The sequence below is a fragment of the Gracilinanus agilis genome, chromosome 1 (genome assembly GCF_016433145.1).
Source record: "Gracilinanus agilis isolate LMUSP501 chromosome 1, AgileGrace, whole genome shotgun sequence".
Lineage (NCBI taxonomy): Eukaryota > Metazoa > Chordata > Mammalia > Didelphimorphia > Didelphidae > Gracilinanus > Gracilinanus agilis.
In genome coordinates this window covers 426057132-426076512 of record NC_058130.1, presented here as the reverse complement: position 1 = coordinate 426076512, position 19381 = coordinate 426057132, and the positions used below count along the sequence as shown (strand labels likewise).

The following is a 19381-nucleotide window of genomic DNA, read 5'->3' as shown; positions in this document are numbered from 1 at the left end:
TTTATTTGATTAACTATTGATTATTTTCCTAATGTTGGACCTTGCATTTCTGGTATAAATACATTATGGTCATGACAACTGATTTAGGGGAGAGTAATTTTTAGGACTCTATTTAACATTTTAAAATTAATATTAATTACTGATATTGATGTATAATTCTTTCCCCTCCCCCCTTTAGTTTAGGTATTAGAACTATATATTTCTGTTGTAAAAGGAGTTTGACAGAGTGCTTTTGTCCATTTTTGAGAGTAATTTTTGTAAGCTATTCATTTTTCTTTAAAAATTGGATATAATTTTTTCTGAAATCCATGGAATCGGGAATTTTTTTCCCTGTGGATTATCTGCTAAGACATTGGGGAAGAGTTTCATGAGCTCGTTTGTAATAAGTTATTTTGAATACTTTTAACCCATTCTGTTTTCTCCCTCTCTAGATAAGATGTTTCAATGGCCAGCTTAAAAACCTGTTCAGTGTTCTGAATTATGAGCGGACCCTACACCCTGAGGTCTTGGGGTCTTCCTTGTTTGGGATTGATGGCATTTATAAAGAATGGCGGCAGTTTGTGCTCAGAGTGAAGCAATCGAAGGACAAAATTTCCAACTTTTATTTTGTAAAGGTTAGTCTTCCTGAGGGTAATTATCATAGGGACTGGGAATATGAAGACCAAACTGAAATAATTCCTTTCTTCAGTCACCTTGGGGACTTTCACTCTGAGATGGACCACATTGACATGTATGTGTGTCCCAAAAGCCTTATTACAGTTTTAGACTTTAATAAATGCAAAATTGCACTAAGACCACTGGGACACTATACATGGGTACACACACACACACGTGCACAGAAGCATGTGTGTGTAATGTGCACATGATTGCAATCAGCTGTCTACATTTTATATATGTGAAAGATAAAGGCATCAATCATGTAATAAGTGATTGTGGATAAAATTTTCATGTTTGCAAAGAGTGATTTGGAAATATCCCACTATTGCCTTTCTACAATCTTGGAAGAATTCAGAAGGAAAGTGGGATTTCAGGAACTGCTTTAGTGATGGACCTGGTGACAGGCTGGGGTTATGAGAACCCTGAAGACATAGCTGGGGCCGGAGATGAAGACAGTAGCACGGTCAGTCCAGAGGAGATTGAGTGGGTTGATGGTAGGAAGGTAGAGAGGGACGGACAGGGATCTAAGAATAGGAGAGAAAATCAGGGTGGTTCTGGTTTGGAGGACTGGGAAGTAGAAGATAATTTCTCTAATCTGATGCATAATGAAGCATTAAGCTGCTATTAGCCCTCAAGGACTTCGGGAAGAAAGATGACCATAATGGCTTTGAATATTGACTGTAGGGGCTACAGTGGAGCTCAGTTTCCAGGAGGCCATTGCAGGATAGGTAGAGTTTGGAGGATGGATGGCATTAGAGATAGAAAAGGCGTGAAAGCAGGAACCATTTTCAAGGAGGAATTGTTAGGATTTGAAAATAGACTCACTCTAAGGAGAAAAGGAATAAGTAGAAAATTACACCAAAAGAAGAAAAAAAGAGGAAATAAACTTTCTTGATCAATAGGAAAGCCTTCTGAATTCCATTCAGGAAGTATTTGGAGGACATGCTCCATTCCCAGGACATCCCTTTTGGGGGAGAGGGAGGAATGAGCATCTGTTGGGATTGTATACCTCTGAAATTCTGTACATACTAGGTATGGTCCTGTTTCTTCCTCCTCTGGAAGTCTACATGCCCCTCAGTCCCTTTGTTGTGTTCCTATCTTAGCCTCACACTAGGTAGGAATAGTAATTCCACCTTTAAAAACAGAGCTGCAGCCTAGGGCCCCCACAGAGGAGTAGCTCTTTGATAGGAAGTTTATCCTAAATTATAGATTCTCTTTATGATGATCATTATTCTAAATAATAACAATTTATGCTAAGATACTATAATAATATAAAAATGACAAAAAACAAAGTTCTAGCCAGCTCCAGCTGATAATTTGCTTCTTATCTATTCATCCATCCATCCATCCATCCACCTGCCAAGACACTATGGTCTAGTGCAGTGGTTCCCAAACTTTTTTGGCCTACCGCCCCCTTTCCAGAAAAAAATATTACTTAGCCCCCTGGAAATTAAATTTTTTAAAAATTTTAATAGCAATTAATAGGAAAGATAAATGCACCTGTGGCCATCACTGCCTCCCTGGATTGCTGCAGCACCCACCAGGGGGTGGTGGTGCCCACTTTGGGAATCACTGGTCTAGCCAGTGTGGGCATTTTTTGGGAATACTTGAAACTACCATGGCTCCTGAAAAAGCCATATCAACTTACTGGACCATGCCTCCACTCAGAATTCCTGTGATTGCCCCTAGAGTTTCCTTCCCTAGCCTTTGCTCCTTTCTATGTATTGTATTCTTCTTTTTAAAAAAAAAAATTTTTTTTTAAACCCTTAACTTCTGTGTATTGGCTCCTTGGTGGAAGGAAAGGGTGGGCAATGGGAGTCAAGTGACTTGCCCAGGGTCACACAGCTGGGAAGTGTCTGAAACCAGATTTGAACCTAGGACCTCCTATCTCAGGCCTGACTCTCAGTCCACTGAGCTATCCAGTATTCTTCTATCAGACTGTAAATAACTCTTTGAGGGCAGGAATCATTTTGTACCCCTCCCCCCAGCTTCACTACAGTAGTGGAGATCTGCTGGACTTTTCCCTTAAAAAATAAAAGATTATTAGAGAGAAAGTTGGGAGTTAGCTAAATTCAGTCATAGAATTTTTGCTTGTGTTAATTTGAGAGCCTTCTTGGCATCATGGGTAGAGAATCGGCCTGGGAACCAGAAGGACCTGGGTTCAGCCTACCCCTGTGATATACACTGGCTGTGTGGAGTCCTGCCTGGACAAATTACTTCACCTTTTACTGCTTGAGGCAACTCTCTAGCACAGTAACCTTCGGAGGAGGCACTGACCTGGGCTGGCAGAGAGGTTTCAATGAAGGCGGAGATCCAGTCCCTATCCTTAATTTGCCTGGCACTTAGTAGGGACCTAATAGATATTTATTGATTGATCTCTCTTGGTTCATATGACCCCAAAGAATAATTAGGTTAAGTATATTTATAAACCTTAGGCAGCTAAGAACAGTGGCTAAAGAGCTGGGCCTGGTCTCAGGAAGGCCTGAGTTCAAATCCAGCTTCAAACATTTACTGTGTACTCCGGGCAAGTCTCTTAACCTTGTTTGCCTCAGTTTCTTCATCTGTAAAATGAACTGGAGAAAGAAATGGCAAATCACTCTAGAATTTTTATGTCTCTTTTAAACTTTTAAAATCTAAATTCAAACTTTTAGAAATCAATACTAAGTACTGGCTCCAAGGTAAGGTAAGGTAAGGCAGTGGGGGTTAAGTGACTTGCCCAGGGTCACACAGCCAGGAAGTATCTGGGGCCAGATTTGACCCCAGGTCCTCTTGTCTCTAGACCTGGCTCTCTAACTACTGAGCCCCCCAATAGCCCCAACATTCCCTTTGAGGTTATGTAAATAATCTGTTCTCCTCTAGGCTGATGTGACAGGGGCTTATGACACCATCCCCCATGACAAGCTCATTGAAGTGATCTCCAGCATCATTAAGCCGGAGGAGAAGAAAATCTACTGCATCCGACGTTATGCTGTTGTCCAGAAGAATGCTCATGGAAACATCCAGAAATCCTTTAAAAGACACGTATGGCAAATTCTGACCTTGTGTTTATGGAGGCTTCTCTGCTTTCAGGGAAAGCTAACACATGACTTTCTTTTACAGACATTCCTTATGTTTAAATACACCTGGGCTTGGAGTCAGAAAAGTCTGGATTCTGGCCTTATCCTGAGACTCTGGCCACTAATGTTCCCTGAGACTCAGTTTCTCCATTTATGAAATGGGGACCCACCTCCTTGGGTGACTGAGATATAAATGATATATGCTGCATGTACCTTATGTTGCAAACTTTAAGATATATTAATGCTAGTTATTATTTCCATATATACTTCTCTTTAGATATTGGGCAACATGGAGGCAAAGTGGATAGAGCACACAGCTCGGTTCCAATCTTGCCTCAGACACTAGCAGTGGGCAAATCACTGAACCCTGTTTGCCTCAGTTTCCTCATCTGTAAAATAAGCCAGAGAAAGGAATTGCCAACCACTTAGGGTATCTTTTCTGAGAAAACCCCATTAATGCCCCAAACAACATAAAAATAGTCAGTAAGGTCTAAATATCCCCGTCTTCTTGATTCTAAGTAACCATCTTATTGGCTAATTAGTAGCAAAAATGGAGAGAGAATGAGAATAAGCCAGAAATGAGCTTAAGCAGATCAAGCCTAATCAGAATATTGTGGGATATTTTAAAATGTGGTTCTTAGTTTAGTAAATTAAGGAAAAGCTAGATGGTAGAAACCCCAGAGGACCGTGTAAGGCGCTTCACATGCTGTTGAGAAGGACGTCACCTCGCCTTCGCAGAAGTTTATTTTTATTTTTTAAATTATTCTGTTTAAAAATTATTTAATCATTTTGATTTTCCTTATTTGTGTTTTGATTCTCCAAGGCTCTATGGAAGAGGCTCTGAATGTAGACCTCGGAGGCCACCTCCTTCCAGTGTCGGGTGCCTCTAGGACACTTTTCTCCTTGTTTGTCACAGGTTTCCACTTACAAGGACGCCTTGCCCTACATGAGCCAGTTTGTGTCCCATTTGCAAGAGACCACCTCCCTGCAGAATGCTATCATCGTGGAACAGGTGATCGGACCACTTCCGCTCCTGAGTGTGTGTGGGAGGGCCATAGAGCCGGAAATAGTCACGGAGCCTACCCGCCACTGGGGGCACAGATCCAAATGATACTGTCTTCCCTGCAAAGGAGGAGTTTAGCGTTTTAGTAGGGAGTGCCACAGAAGGGTGTATGTGTATATGCACAATAAACACACTGTAATTAGGGGTGGTGCTGGCTCCTGTAGGGATCACTTGTCCCGTAGTGCCTAGAGCGCTGTGCCTGGAATTGGGAAGACCTCATTCTGAATTGTGTGACCCTGGGAAAGTCATTTACCTTCTGGCAGCCTTGGTTTCATTAGCTATAAAATGGGAATGTAAATAGTACCTACCTCCCATTCTTGTGGGCTTTTTTAAAACTCTTAGCTTCAGTTGATACCAAGTATTGGCTCCAAGGCAGAAGAGTAGTTAGGGGTAGGCCATGGGGATTAGGTGACTTGCAGAAAGTGTCAGTGGTCAAATTTGAATTTAGGAACTCCCAAAGGTCTCCAGTCCTGGCTTTCCATTCAGGTAGCCATGCAGCTGCTGGCCTTGTTATGGGGATCCAATGAGGTAATCTCTGCAAAGCCCTTTGCCCAGGGTCCGCCCCACAGTGGGTGCTTAATCAGCGCTCCTCCTTTCCTGTTTCATAGAGGGCAGCCTCAGAGCCCACCATGGGGCGTGTCACGTGTATGTGGGCTGGAGAAAGAAGCTGGGCAAGCGTTTGACATACCAAGCAGAGGAGTTTGTGTTTAATCCAAGAGCCAAGGAAGTGCGGGGGGGTTAGGCAGATCACCCCCGGGAGCTGTGGAGTGAGTGGGGGGCGGGGACTCGGGGTCAGTCCGCCAGTTAGGAAGTTGTCAATAAGCCCAGTGAGAGGCGGGAAACTAGGATGGGAACCAGGTGAGAAGAGAGGGGGATGGGATTGGGAACTCTCTGGATGCGTGAGGGAGGTGCCCAGGACTGGGAAAAGGGAGCCCTCCTCGGCTCGGAAAAGTGTAGAGTTGAGTAAGGGGCACCAGACCGGCACACAGCCGTGCGTGGAGGAGGCCCTCCAGTCCTTGCCCGGGCTCAAGGAAAATGGCTCCACACTTGGGAGGGGAAGCCCTTTAGACACCTTGAAGTCCCAGCTCCTTGTTGAATGGAAGAGAGAGCTGCGTCTCCAAGGGAGACAAGGATTCCAGCGGGCAGAGGGGGATGGTGTGGCTTAACAGTGCCCACACCTGGGGGGGAGGGGAGGGATGGGGCGGGGCGGGAGCTGGACGGGAGCCCTTCCAAGGCCGGGAGCCTGAGCCTGGGCCCAGGGCATGCCCGTCTCATTCATTCAGCGCTGAGTGTCTGCGTTATGTGAGGTACGGTTACGGTCACACCGGCGGCGGCCTCGGAGGCCCCGGGGAGGCTGCCCTTTGCCTTATGAGCCTTGGGGAAGCCACCCGAGGCCGCCGGCCAAAAAATGGCGGCAGCCAGCCTGCTTATTGGAAAGGCCATTCTCAGTGTTGGCGGAAGAGTGATTTTGAGGTTGGACAGACAGCACTACTGCTGCCATCGTACTACTACTACCACTACCACTAACTATAACTACTACTGCTACAACTACTACTACTACCACTACCGCTATTACTACTACCACTACTACTTCTTATCACCACTACAACTAGTACTACTACCACCACCACTACTATTACTACCACTACACCACCACTACTACTACCACCACTCCTTGTCACTTGTATAAGTACTAGGAGTCTTACAAAGTACTTTATTTACACGATCTAATTAAGTTTTTACAACAAACTTTCAAAGTTGGTGCTTGTATTCTCTTAGTTTTCTGAATGAGGAAGCTGAGCCTCAGAGAGGTTAGAACTTTGCTCAGGTTACCATATTGAAGACTAAGTGAAAATTATTTCAAAATATTAAAAAAAAAATTCCTGGGGGGACAGCAAAGTGACTAGAGATGGGAGGTCCTAGGTTCAAGTTTGACCTCAGACACTTCCTAGCTCTGTGACCCTGGGCAAGTCACTTAATCCCCATTGCCTAACCCTTCTCCGTTAGAACCAAAATATAGTATTGATCCTAAGATGTAAGGTAGGGGTTTAAAAGCAATTAAAAAAAATAATAAATTCCCAGGCCTCAGCTGCTGTAGCACACAGGCCACTTTCCCTTGTTTTCTCTAGCTCTCCCTCCTCACCTCTGATGATAAATTGTTGATGTTTGGACGTTTTTACAGAGCTCTTCCTTAAATGAGACCAGTATCAACCTCTTCACCTTCTTTTTGCATTTGATTCGGAACAACATCTTGAAGATCAAGAACAAGTAAGAATTAAACATTTTTGACAGATCTGTCCCTTATTGGAGAATCTTCATTTGGATATCATCTGGGCCCTAATTGTGAACTCCACAGCAGTAAAAATCATTTCCCATAAGTATTTTCTCTTTCTTTTTTCCTCTTTGCCCTTCTTTCTTTTAGAAAGCCAGTATGTCTGGACTCGCATCCTACCTCTGACACTTAGCAGCTTCATGACCATTGGCAAATCCATTTTTCTGAGCCTCAGCTGCCTCCTCTGTAAAACGAGAGAAAGGGAAGGGAACAAGTATTTATTTAAAAGTCACCTCTGTGGGAAATAACTGTACGTTTAGAAACACAGAAGAAAAACAACTACTTGATCACATGGGTCGATGGGGATATGATTGGGGATGACTCTAAACGATCACCCTAGTGCAAGTATCAATAATGTGGAAATAGGTCTTGATCAATGACACATGTAAAATCCAGTGGAATTGCACTTTGGCTATGGGAGGAGAAGGAAAGCATGTGAATCCTGTAACCATGGGAAAATGTTCTTAATTAATTACATAAAAATTTTTTTAAAGTCACTTCTGTGCTAGGCATTATGCTAAGTGCTTTAATAAATATTATCTCATTTTGATCCTCACAAAAAACCTGGAAGATAGGTGCTGTTGTGATAGCCATTATCTTCTTTCACAGATGAGGTAGATAAGACAAATTGAGATTAAGTGACTTGTCCAAAGTCACACAGATAGTAATGTTAATAATAGATTACATTTATAGAATGCTAATATAGAATACATTCTATAATTATATCATCATATTAATATATAGTATAATCATAATAGCTAACTTTGATATAGTGCCAGGCACTATACTAAGGGCTTTATAATTATTATCTCATTGATCTTCATTATCCCCATTTTACAGATGAGCAAACTAAGGCATCAGAGGTTAAAGATTTGTCCAAGATCATACAGCTAGTAATAATAATGATGATAACAGCTAATCTAGTGCTAATATGTATAACTATATATAATAACATTAATATATAATATAATACTAATAGCTAACTTTTATATAGTACCAGGCACTGTACTAAGGGTTTTACAATTATCTCACTTGATCCTCTTTACCTCATTTTTCAGATGAGGAAACTGAGGCAAACAGACATTCTGTGGGGAGAAAACAAAAGAAATAATCTCTTGGACACTAAGAGTGCCATTAAAGCTCAAAACCGCACATAGTCCTCTGGCTCACCCCATATATTAAAGTCCATGAATAAACAGTGATGCGCCACAGGGGGCAACAGAGATGAGAAACAGACTCCCTCTACCGGAAAAGCTTTGCCTTTCTCCACCGCTAGGGGGTGCCGAAGAGCCAGAGTTGTTGCCATGCGGTCTCAGCCAATGAAATTGGTTCTTTCTCCACCAATCAGGAATCCCTGAGCTGAAACTTTTTGTCAGGTGACTGCTTCTCCCTGCCCAGAGTCCCTGGAGCAGCTTCGCAGGCAACAGGCTCACACTTCGGCTCCAACCATGCTCATTCTATTCTTTTCCGAAGCTCCCTTTGATATGTAATAGAGCCTCGTTTTTTAGCTTCTAACAATAATAATAATAGTTATTATTATTATTAATAACATAATTAAATTGACTGATACTCATTCTCATTCTTTTCTCCCTCTTTCTAGGTACTACGTCCAGTGCCAGGGGATTCCGCAAGGCTCTATTTTGTCCACTCTGCTTTGCAGTTTGTGCTACGGCAACATGGAGAACAAATTATTATCTGGAATTCAGCAGGATGGGTAAGGTGCTATTTTATGTTTTTGAAAATTTTTACTTGAACTTAATAACAATTATCATAATAATTAGTACTTAATACTTAATATTTATAGTGTCTAATATATGCCGGGCTTTACAGATATTCTCTCATTAGAACCTTACAAAGTCCTCAGAGGGAGGTACTGTTTTTACAGTGGGGGAAACTGAGGTGGATAGAGATTTAAGTACTAATTACAACTCTGAGGTCACCTCACTAAATATGAAATCTAGCACTTTATTAGACATACTATTATACTATTATACTATTATATTAATATATCTTCTTGTTGTTCAGTCATGTTCAACTTGTTCAGTCATGTTCAACTCTTTATGACCCTATGGACCAGGTCCTTCTTGTCCTCCACTACTCTGAAAACCTGTAATAATGTAACATTTATTAATGTGACATGTTAATATAGCACAATTGAATATGTTAAAAAAGGCTTTTTTAGTATTTTTCCTAGTTATGTGAATGACTAATAATAATAGATTTTTTGGAAAAATAGTCTATTTAGAGGGCTTTTTCTGTGCCAGGCACTGTGTTAAGAACTTTACAAGTATCTAATTAGGAGTACAAGTTGTGCATTTGATCCTTACAGCAACCCTGGGAGGGAGATGTTGTTTTTATCCTTGTGTTACAATTGAGATAAGGGAGGGGAAGAGGTTAAGTGTTATGCACTGGTCACAGCTCAGAAGTATCTGAGACTGGATTTGAACTCAAGTCTTCCAGACACCAGGCCCTGTTCTCTAGCTCCCTCAGTCAAATGTATTGAATATAGACAACTTTTCCTTCTTATGTGAATCAATAATGATAATGAATAATAGTAATTATTAGTAATAATAACAATAACTAGCACTTATAGCAGGCCTCTATGTGTCAGACACTGTGCTTTATCTCATTTGACCCTCCCAGTGACCCTTTAAGATAGATTCTATTTTTATCCTCTTGTTACAATTGAGAAAACAGGTTGAGAGGTTAAACAGCTTGCCAAAAGGTCACACAGAAGCTAGTAAGTGTCTGGAGCGCCATATGAAAGCAGATCTTCCTGATGCCAGTTCTCTAGTGCCACTTAGAGGCTGTAGTCAGATTTTAAATAGAAATCTAAAGCTTATTCAGTAGTTAAATTTTATGAATGCTCTAATAAGAAAGAGAACTTGGCATTTTCAATTGAGAGCTGACTCTGAAGCCAGGGTTCTAGTTCTGCCTCTGGTATCATATTAGACTTATGACTTGGGGTAAATCCTTTAACTTCTCATTTCTCCAAACAACTAAGTCCATATATAAGCTGCCTGTCTCCTTTGGTAGAGGAGCTTCCCTCATCTGGAAATTCCCTGCATCAAAGAAATTCCAAAGCTAGTCCATATCCCTTGTCCTTTTGACAAGAAAACCAAACAATTAATATATCCTATAACATAAAAACACTCTAAACATTTAAGTATATATCATCCAAGTATTTTTTTTTAAATCTCAAACAAGGGTGGAAGCCTGATAATTTGGGAGTGCGATTTAAATCCACAGTAATATTCCTTTTTATTTTATTTAAAGATACCTAGGGAAGTAAGGCCAATAAATCCTCATTGATTTGAACTAATTGGAGGAATATCCAGTCTGAACTGGGAAAGGTTTGAATATTTAAAGAAATAGTTTTATTATTTTAAAGTAAATTGAGTAACAACACTGGGATAATAAGATATTGACTCTTAGAAATTTGTATGGAACTTGCTTTCATGAATAGATGAATATTTTATGATTAGCTAGATGATTTTCATGCATTTGAAAAAACTATTAGTTTAATGATTCCTATTGCAAGCTTACCTGTATTATAAATTCACTTGTTTAGTAATACCCTTTTGTTCAGTTAGTACAGCAGTAAAATTCAGCTCACTTTTTAAAAAGAATAGAAATGCTCATTTAATGGAATCAGAATTTTTAGTTTAGGACTGTTATAAGTCTTGAATAAAACTTGCCTTTGGTTAACTTTGCCATGAGGATTTGGTTTATTCAAGTTATTTCTCACCCAAATTTCATAGCATAGAGTAAATTATTCATTTAACTTATTGTTTAACATATAAGATAGTACTCCTTATATTGAAAGGGACTAAGTAAGGAATTTTGTACAGTGGGAAAATCACTACTGGATTTGGATCGAGAAGCCCTGTGTTCAAATCTTGTTGAGATTACTTACTACTGGGACAGGTCACAAACTCTGGGTCTCTTCTATTTCCTCATCAGTAAAGTGAATGGGTTGGACTGGATAGTCTCTGGCCCCTTTTAGCTTCAAATCTGTGGTTTCCATTGTTTAGTTGGTTATTCAGATGTCCCCTTTTGGGGTTTTCTTGGCAAAGATGTTGGAATAGTTTGCCATTTCCTTCTCTAGCTCATTTTACAGATGAGGAAACTGAGGCAGAGTTAGATTGACTTCCCCAGGGTCACACAGCTAGTAAGAGCTTGAGGCTGGATTTGAACTCCACTTTTATTGACTCTAGACCTAATTTATTCATGGTATCACCTCAAATCTGTGATGATCTGAGCCTATAAAATAGCATTCTGATCCAAGCCCCTAGATTAAGAACTGTGTATACAAAAAGATTTTGAAAGGGTTCAGGTAAACTTAGTTTTATCTTGATTTCTTGATTTTTCTGATCTAGAATTGATAATTGACCCCATTTGAAAAAGGCTACTTGTCATCAGCAAACCTCTCTCTCTCTCTCTTTCTCTCTCTCTCACACACACATGCGAGTATATTTGTAGTCCTTAGAGAGAAATTTAGTGTTTGCATTAATCATTGCATTAATTATTCTAATTAATATGGCAATTAATAATGCACCAAATATTCTAATTAATACATTGTTAATGTCCATTAATAATGCATTAATTATTTGAATTGATATAGTATTAATGTCAATCAATAATAATTAATAAAATGATGTTATTGATTAATTATTAATTTGTGTTGATATATAATTAATATGAACTCACAAGGGATCATATTAATCACCTTCCTTATTACTGATTCAGGTCTTGTTATTCTAACATTTTCTGGCACTTGTCATTTTGAGGCCAAAACTAAAGAGTGTCATTAAAGCTCTTGCTCATCCTTTCTTCTCATTCTTCCAGATTGTTGATCCGACTGATTGATGACTTTTTGCTTGTGACACCCCATTTAACACAAGCCAAAGTCTTTCTAAGGTATGGTGTCTAAAATAAGATTATGGGTCTCTGCCCACATAAAAGCTATATTTAGCTTTACCAATCAATTACTTGTTAAAATTATTAAAGTCTTACCCTTGGGTTTAAAAAAAAAAATAGGCTTTACAAGTCTGAGGTGAGGAAGGGAAAGGAAAGTTTAAGAGAACAGGTTGTCTGAAAAACAGACAAACAAACCCCCAAAATTTAAGGATTGTGATGTACTGCTTAATATGAGTCAGCAGTGGAGAATGGTTGCCAAGACAATCGGTGCAAGCTTAGTGTCTGGGATTGGGGAGGTGATCACCCTGCTGTTCTTTACCCTGGGAAGACCTACTTTGCTATCTTGTAATTTAGTTCTCGGGGCAACATTTTTAGAAAAATATCAAAAATCTGGAAAACTGCCTGAGCATAGTGATCCGGAAGGCAAAGGGCCTTGAGATCACACCGTAGGAATTTCAAGTAAAAGAATTAAGGAGTTTTAGTCCAAAGAAGAAAAGCCCTAGATTGGGAAGCAGAGTAGAGGGACAGGGAGAAGGGTAGACATAGAGGTTTAGTGACTATCAAGAGTCTTAAAGTATTTGAAAGGCCGTCAGGTAGAGGAGCAATCAGACTTGTTTTTCTTGGCCCCAGAAGACAGAACTAGATGCAATGGGTAGAAGTTTAAAGAACTGTTTAATATTAGCAAAAGGGGAAAAATAAGAAAAAAATATTAAATTGCTATGGAAGATGTTCATCCCTAGAGGTTTTCATTCAAAGGCTAAATCCTCTGTAATTTGCTGAGTATATTGTAGAGGAGGGTCTTGCTTGGGTATGGTGTTATCATAGACATATCATATCATAGATCAGAGACTCCTAAACTCCTTTGGTCTCAGGACCCCTTTTCATTCTTAAAAATTAAGGACTCCCCTCCCCAACAAGCTTTTATTTATGAGTGAAATGATGGCATATATGCATGTCTTGTTATCTTTCATATTAGAAATCAAAACATCTTAATATTATGAATATAGTTTGACCTCTAAAATTCCCTGAAAGAATCTCAGAGATGTCCTGGGGTCCTAGATCCACATTTTGGGAACTTCTGGTTTAGTTCATGATTCTTCTCCTATAGTGCTGTTTCCCTTTTTTTGAAGTATGCTGGGAAATAGGGGGAAAGTGAGTGTTTATTTAGCATCCTGGAAAGATCAGGTGATTCTTGGACTGGAAGCAGCTGGAATCCTGAAGATTGTCATTAGGTGTGGAAGAGTTGCCAAGCTTACTTAGATCACTCAAAAGGATAACTAATAGGAATTATATGTAGTGTGCATTGAAATTCTTTCCCCATTAGTGGTCCTATCATGATCATTTAGCCACTTTAGATTTAAGCTTCTGGGACACCCACATGTGATTATTTTCCATTGATATCTTTGGCAGTTATCCCCTGGATAGAGTTATTAACCTTTTACATATGTTTGGAATATAGAGATTTTTTTTCATTTTGTCTTTTTTCTGCCTTTGGATTGAGATGCCTCTGGGTGACTGGTGAGGAAGTACTATAGTCTTGCCTCTTATATGCCTCTAATGTGAATTTTCCATTGACTTCTTCTATAGATCAATTTTCAAAAACATCTTTATTTCCTTTTGTACTTCTTGGAGGTTTCAGTCGACAGCCAATACCTAAAATACCTCTTTCAAAAATCTCTTTTAGGGAAGTATTCCTTCCTCCTACAATTTGTTAACCATTTCCCCCCTCAAATTTAGGACTCTGGCAAAAGGTATTCCTGAGTATGGCTGTTTAATAAACCCTAAGAAGACAGTGGTGAATTTTCCTGTGGAAGAGGATATTCTAAGTGATTCTGACTTTACCCAGTTACCAGCCCACTGCCTTTTCCCGTGGTGTGGTTTATTACTCGATACAAGGACCCTAAACGTGTTTTGTGACTATTCCAAGTAAGTACATTCACCTGGCTGGATGGTTGTTGAAGAAGTAGTCATAGAGTCATAGTCTGGGAAGAAGGAAAAGACACTGGGAGTGTGTTAGCTTGCCTGTGTTGCCAGAGGAGGAATAGTATTTATCAAACCTAGCCACTACCTCTCTGTTGCAGTGTGTGGCCATCCTTTGTCAGAGCTGGACATTGGGAATATGGCCTTCTTACTATTGGGAATGAGAGAAAGAATGAGAGGTCATTGATTTCTGGTCTTTGCAGGGAAAAAGGCACCATTTCAAGTTGATGGACTGTACCTTTAGAGAATACACATTTCCCTCATTAAGGGATGGTTGCACCAAAAACAGATTGTCAGACAAAAAGTCTACATTTATCTCAGAGTCCGAATACTTTAGCAGATGACCCAGTAGAAAGGTTGCTTTCCATATGTTAGAGATGGTAGATGACTTTCAGCTTTTACCTATTATTTTAACTCACAGGCAGTGGAATTTTTCTTCTCAGAGATGTACTTTATTAACCTTCTACCTTAAACTTAGTCATTGGCAATACCTGTTAGGTTTGACTAGCTTTTTCAAAATGTCCTATTTTTTAAAAACTCCTTTTTTATTTAACATCAAAACCCACTACTTAGTTACAAGCTAATGGATACTATTTTTACCAGAAAAAAAGGCATTAATTGATTGTCTGCCATATATACAACACATTTATAGATTTTCATTAAAAAGGCCTAATTTCACACTGTGAGCTTGCCCTTTAAAGGTATTGATGACACAGATGACTGATTGATGAGAGGCATTGTAATAGATAAGAGTTCTGGACTTGAAGTAAAAAAGACATGAATTCAAATCCTGCCCCAGGCACTTACTAGCTTGGTGACCTAAGGCAAGTTACCTAACTGCTAATTGCCTCAGTTTTCTCACCTGGAAAATGAGAGGATTGAACTTCTCTTTTCTCTCTCCAGCCTTTCACTTTCTCTACTCAGCCTTCTACATTTCTAATTACTTATTCTAGCATATTATTTCTTAATTTGCATATTACTCTTTTCCTTTTAAATATGCCTAAACCTTGCTTTGTATTCTAGAGTTTGGTAGGTAGGTAATAAGTCAGGTATGAGGAAGTAGAAACCAGAGCTGAGTATCTATTTGTGTAGAAAGGTAATTAGGGATTAGATGTGACAAATTTTTGTGCCTGTGCAGCCAAGCACATTTAGGAACTATTTAAAGAAGCACCAGGATAGGAAACAAAAGCCTCTGTTTTGTGTTTTGGTGCATAGGGAAGGCCTATTTTTATTTTTTTTTTTATTCTGAACTTAAGCATGAGATAAAGGGGGCATTTCTTTATAAGTAGTAGAATAGAGAGAACTATGTGAAAAAAATGAATCTCATGCTTAATTTAAAAATATATAATGAATTGATTATGTGATTTTCAAAGCTGACCTCATTGTCTATTTCTTTCTGGCCTTTAATTTTTCTTTTTTTCTTTTTTTTTTGGGGGGGGGGGTGATGCTACTCTTTCTTCATCCCTAAATGGAAGCAAAAGCAAATCAAAACTCTTATAACAAATATGTGTAGTCAAGCAAAACAAATTCCTACACTGACTGTGTCCAAAAATCATGTAATATTTTGTGTTGCATCCATCACTTCTCTGTCCGGAGTTGAGTAGAATGCATCACTATCAGTCCTTTGGAATGATGGTTACACAGTGCATTGATCAGAGTTCTAATGTGTCTCAAAATGGTTTTTCTTTACAGTGTTGTAATTGCATAAATTATTTTCTTGTTTTTGATCTTTTTACTCTACATCACTTCATTCATGTCTTTCTAGGTTTCTCTAAAATGATCTCTGCTGTAATTTCTTATGATACAATATTCCATTACATTCTCATACAATAATTTATTTGTTCATTCCTCAATTTATGGGTCCCCCCTCCATTTGCAAATCCTTGCCACCACAAAAGGAGTTGCTACAAATATTTTTGTGTGTATAGATTCTTTTTCTTCAGGGAGTTTAGACCTGGAGGTGATATGTTAGGGTCAAAGGCTTTTTAAAATTTAGTGACTTTGGGGAACATACTTCCAAATTGCTTTTCAGAAAGATAGGACCAATATACAACTCCACAAACAGTGCATTAGTTTGTCTTTTTTTCTGTAGCCTTGGGAAAGTTTAAAAAGTGGTAACAGAGGCTAAAACCAGATTTCTCTGACTTGACGGAAGGCCAGCAAAGCCCAAGATCTTGATCTTAGTTCTATCTTATCAAATACATTCAAAATATATTTAAAGTACTATAAAGAGCCATAAACCAAGAATTCATGGCAGGAAAAGTCACTCACTTTAGTTACTTGCTGTCTTATTTCCAGGATCAGAATGACTTAGAGTGAATTCAGAGACACGCATTTTATTTCCATTCCTAACTTTCTTGTCAGATTGGACCCTCATTATGTTTCCATTTCTCTTTGATGCAAAGTATAAGTTGACTACTTCTCTATTGTTAAACTATTGTGGCAATTAATTGGATAATGTCTGTTTAATCCTTTAAACCTCACTTCCCTCCTCTCAGAAAGATATTACAGTTACTGGATATTTGTTTTTTAAATCCATCTTATTAAGAAGAAATTCTGCTAAACATTGACTACCATTTTACTTTCATAGCCTATACATCTGGATTTAGTTATTAGACTATTTCACATATATTGGAATATTTGTGTCCATTGTTTTTTGTCCAAAGTTAAAATTTAAAGGCTTTTATAATTCTTATAATGTTACTAATTAAGATTTCCAAGCATTTTCACTGACTTTTCCTCAGGCCTGGAATTCTCTCACTCCTCTCTACCTTCTGGTTTTCCCTGATCGTAAGACTCATATAAAATCTCATCTTCTGTGAGAAGCTTTTCCTTATCCTCTTTATCATTTATGCCTTACCTCTATTGATTATTTCCAGTTTATCCTGTAGATAACCATGATTCTGTATAAACTGTAAAATACTTAAGACCTAGGGATGAAACTGGCAACCACTCACAAGATTTTTGTAAATATAATTATAAAATTATTTTTATAGAAGTAATAAACTGAAGTAACTGTAGAGATAGTCACTTCTCATGCTTGGACCCTAATATAACAAAAATGATTATCTAAATTAATTTATAGATATAGGGCAATAAAAATTCATTTGAAAGAAGAAAAGGCCTAAAATCCCAAGGGAAATGAAGAGGTAAAGAATGTAAAGGAATAAAATTAGCTGCTTATATTTTTAACTTTAAAGTTTGCACAACTCTGAATACAACTACTCTGCTATTCCTGTTTTATAGATATGTGGTTAACTGACTTGCCCAGGGTCACAGGTAAGTGTCTGAGCCCAGATCCAAATAGAGGTCTTACTGGCTACACTATGTATTGCCATTTTTTAAATCAAGTTATCAAGTATTAATCATTAATGTTATTTGTATTGATTAAAAGCCAGAGTGGTTGGTATGTTGAGCATACTACATATGCCAAAAATAGAAGCAATATCAATAGTACAGTAACACAGTGTTTGACAAACTCTAAAATATAAAGGGCAAAAGGCTCTCTTCTTCACAGGAACTATTGGGAAAAACTCTAGAACAATTTTTTAAAATTTTAAACCAACACCATACACCATATGTTATAGTGAGCTTCAAATGTTGAAGCATCTGATTATAAAAGGCTACATCATAAAATAATTAGAAGATAATGAGCCTTGATACCTTCCCAAACTACAGCAATGAGAGGATTCTTAAATAATGGAAGAGATCATAAAAGATAAAACAGTCAGTTTTTATTACATAAAATTAACATGCTTTTGTGCAAATGAAGCTGATGAGAATAGAATAAGAGAAATGACAGACTAGGAAAAAACATTTGAATTATATATCTCTCAAAAAGTCACATCCAAAATCTAATTGACAAAAATGTATAATACTAGGGGCCATTCCCCAATAGTATGAACTAAGTTTTCTTTCTTTCTTTTTTTTTTTTTTTTTTTTGACCTTTACCTTAGACCCTTTTAAAAAAATATTTACCTTAGACCCTTTAAAAGACCCTTACTTCTGTCTTAGAATCAATACTAAATATTGCTTCCAAGGCAGAAAAACAGTAAGGAGTAGGCAACTGGACTTGCCCAGGGTCACATAGGTAGGAAGTGTCTGAGGCCAGGACCTCTGGTCTCTAGACTTCAATCTATCCACTGAACCACCTAGCTGTCCCTGAACCAAGTTTTCAAAGGAATAAGTGTAAAGCAGTGATGGGCAAACTATAGCCTGTGGGCCAAACGGAGGGCCCTCCCCCCAATGTTCTATCTAGCCTTGAGAAGTTATTCCTAATCTGACGAATACAATAAGTAGGATACAACACAATGAAACTTCGAAAGAGTTGCCTTAGAAACAGACTGACAGATGAGCATTTCCTGTCCTTTGGCCCCCTCTTTAAAAAAGTTTGTCCATCACTGGTATAAAGTATAAATGACCCCACAAAAACGTGAAAAAGTCAGGATTTGAGGCTGTGAAGGATTATATTAGGAACAATAAATTAGATGCAGTGGTTTTCTTGTGAAATAATGAATAGACAGGTTTGCCTGGAGTATATTTGGGAGGATATTGGGAAGTAAGGCTGGGGACGGATCTTCTGAGGGCCTTAAAGTCTAGGCTAAGGAGTTTGTTTTCTTATTCTGTAATTATGGATTTTTTAGTAGGGAAATGAGTTGACTTGGCTGACTTTTTCATTAAAGTGATGTCTTAGGAAGATTAATTTAGCATAATAAGAAGCAGTATGAACTAGATATACATTAGAGGCAAAGAATCAGATTGGGTGACTTTTTTGTAATGGTCTAGGCATGAGGGCCTGGATGAGGCATACTGATGGGAAGGAAAAAATATTTTGAGCAGATAACACCAAAGGAGTGTCAGGAGGATTCTGCCACTGAAATTGGAAATTGAAGGAGAAAGCAGATATAAAAGTGAATCCAAGATTATAAGCTTTGATTGCTAGGAAAGTGCCAGTAAGAGGAAAAAAAGTTATTGGTAGGAGGAGCTACTTTGGTGGGGGAGTGAGTTTGGTTTTCAGCAACAACAAACAAATTTGGTTTAACACAATGAGGAGGTATCATTGGCAATGAAGTTCTGGAGTTTGGCAGACTCTAAAAAGAGTAAGTCTTCATCTCTAGAGGTGGGAAGCAGCTAGAGCAATAGCAAGAGAAGGCAGCAGAATCAGATAAAACTTGAGTACATTCCCCTCAGTCAGTCAGTGAGATGAATATTAAGTACCCACTAGGTCCCAAGCCAGCTGCAAGACAGCTGGAAAGGCCCCCTGGTCCTGCGGATACAATTTCATGTCATCTCCACAGATGAAAACCTGTCCGTTTTTGGTGTTGAGACATTTGACAGATTCCAGGGCTTTGGAGGCAAAAACTTTCTTTTCTG

At 38.6% G+C, this 19381-nt stretch overlaps 1 protein-coding gene across 1 annotated transcript in view; it reads left to right on the top strand.

Annotated features, from left to right (window-relative positions):
- The window catches only part of TERT (telomerase reverse transcriptase), a 49330-nt gene that overhangs the window by 18060 nt on the left and 11889 nt on the right, over positions 1–19381 (top strand). Inside the window, exons 6-12 of the mRNA XM_044681785.1 lie at positions 432–614; positions 3517–3678; positions 4630–4725; positions 6959–7044; positions 8709–8822; positions 11957–12028; positions 13766–13954. Coding sequence (XP_044537720.1) covers positions 432–614; positions 3517–3678; positions 4630–4725; positions 6959–7044; positions 8709–8822; positions 11957–12028; positions 13766–13954 — 902 coding nt within the window. The remainder of the gene's footprint in view (positions 1–431; positions 615–3516; positions 3679–4629; positions 4726–6958; positions 7045–8708; positions 8823–11956; positions 12029–13765; positions 13955–19381) is intronic.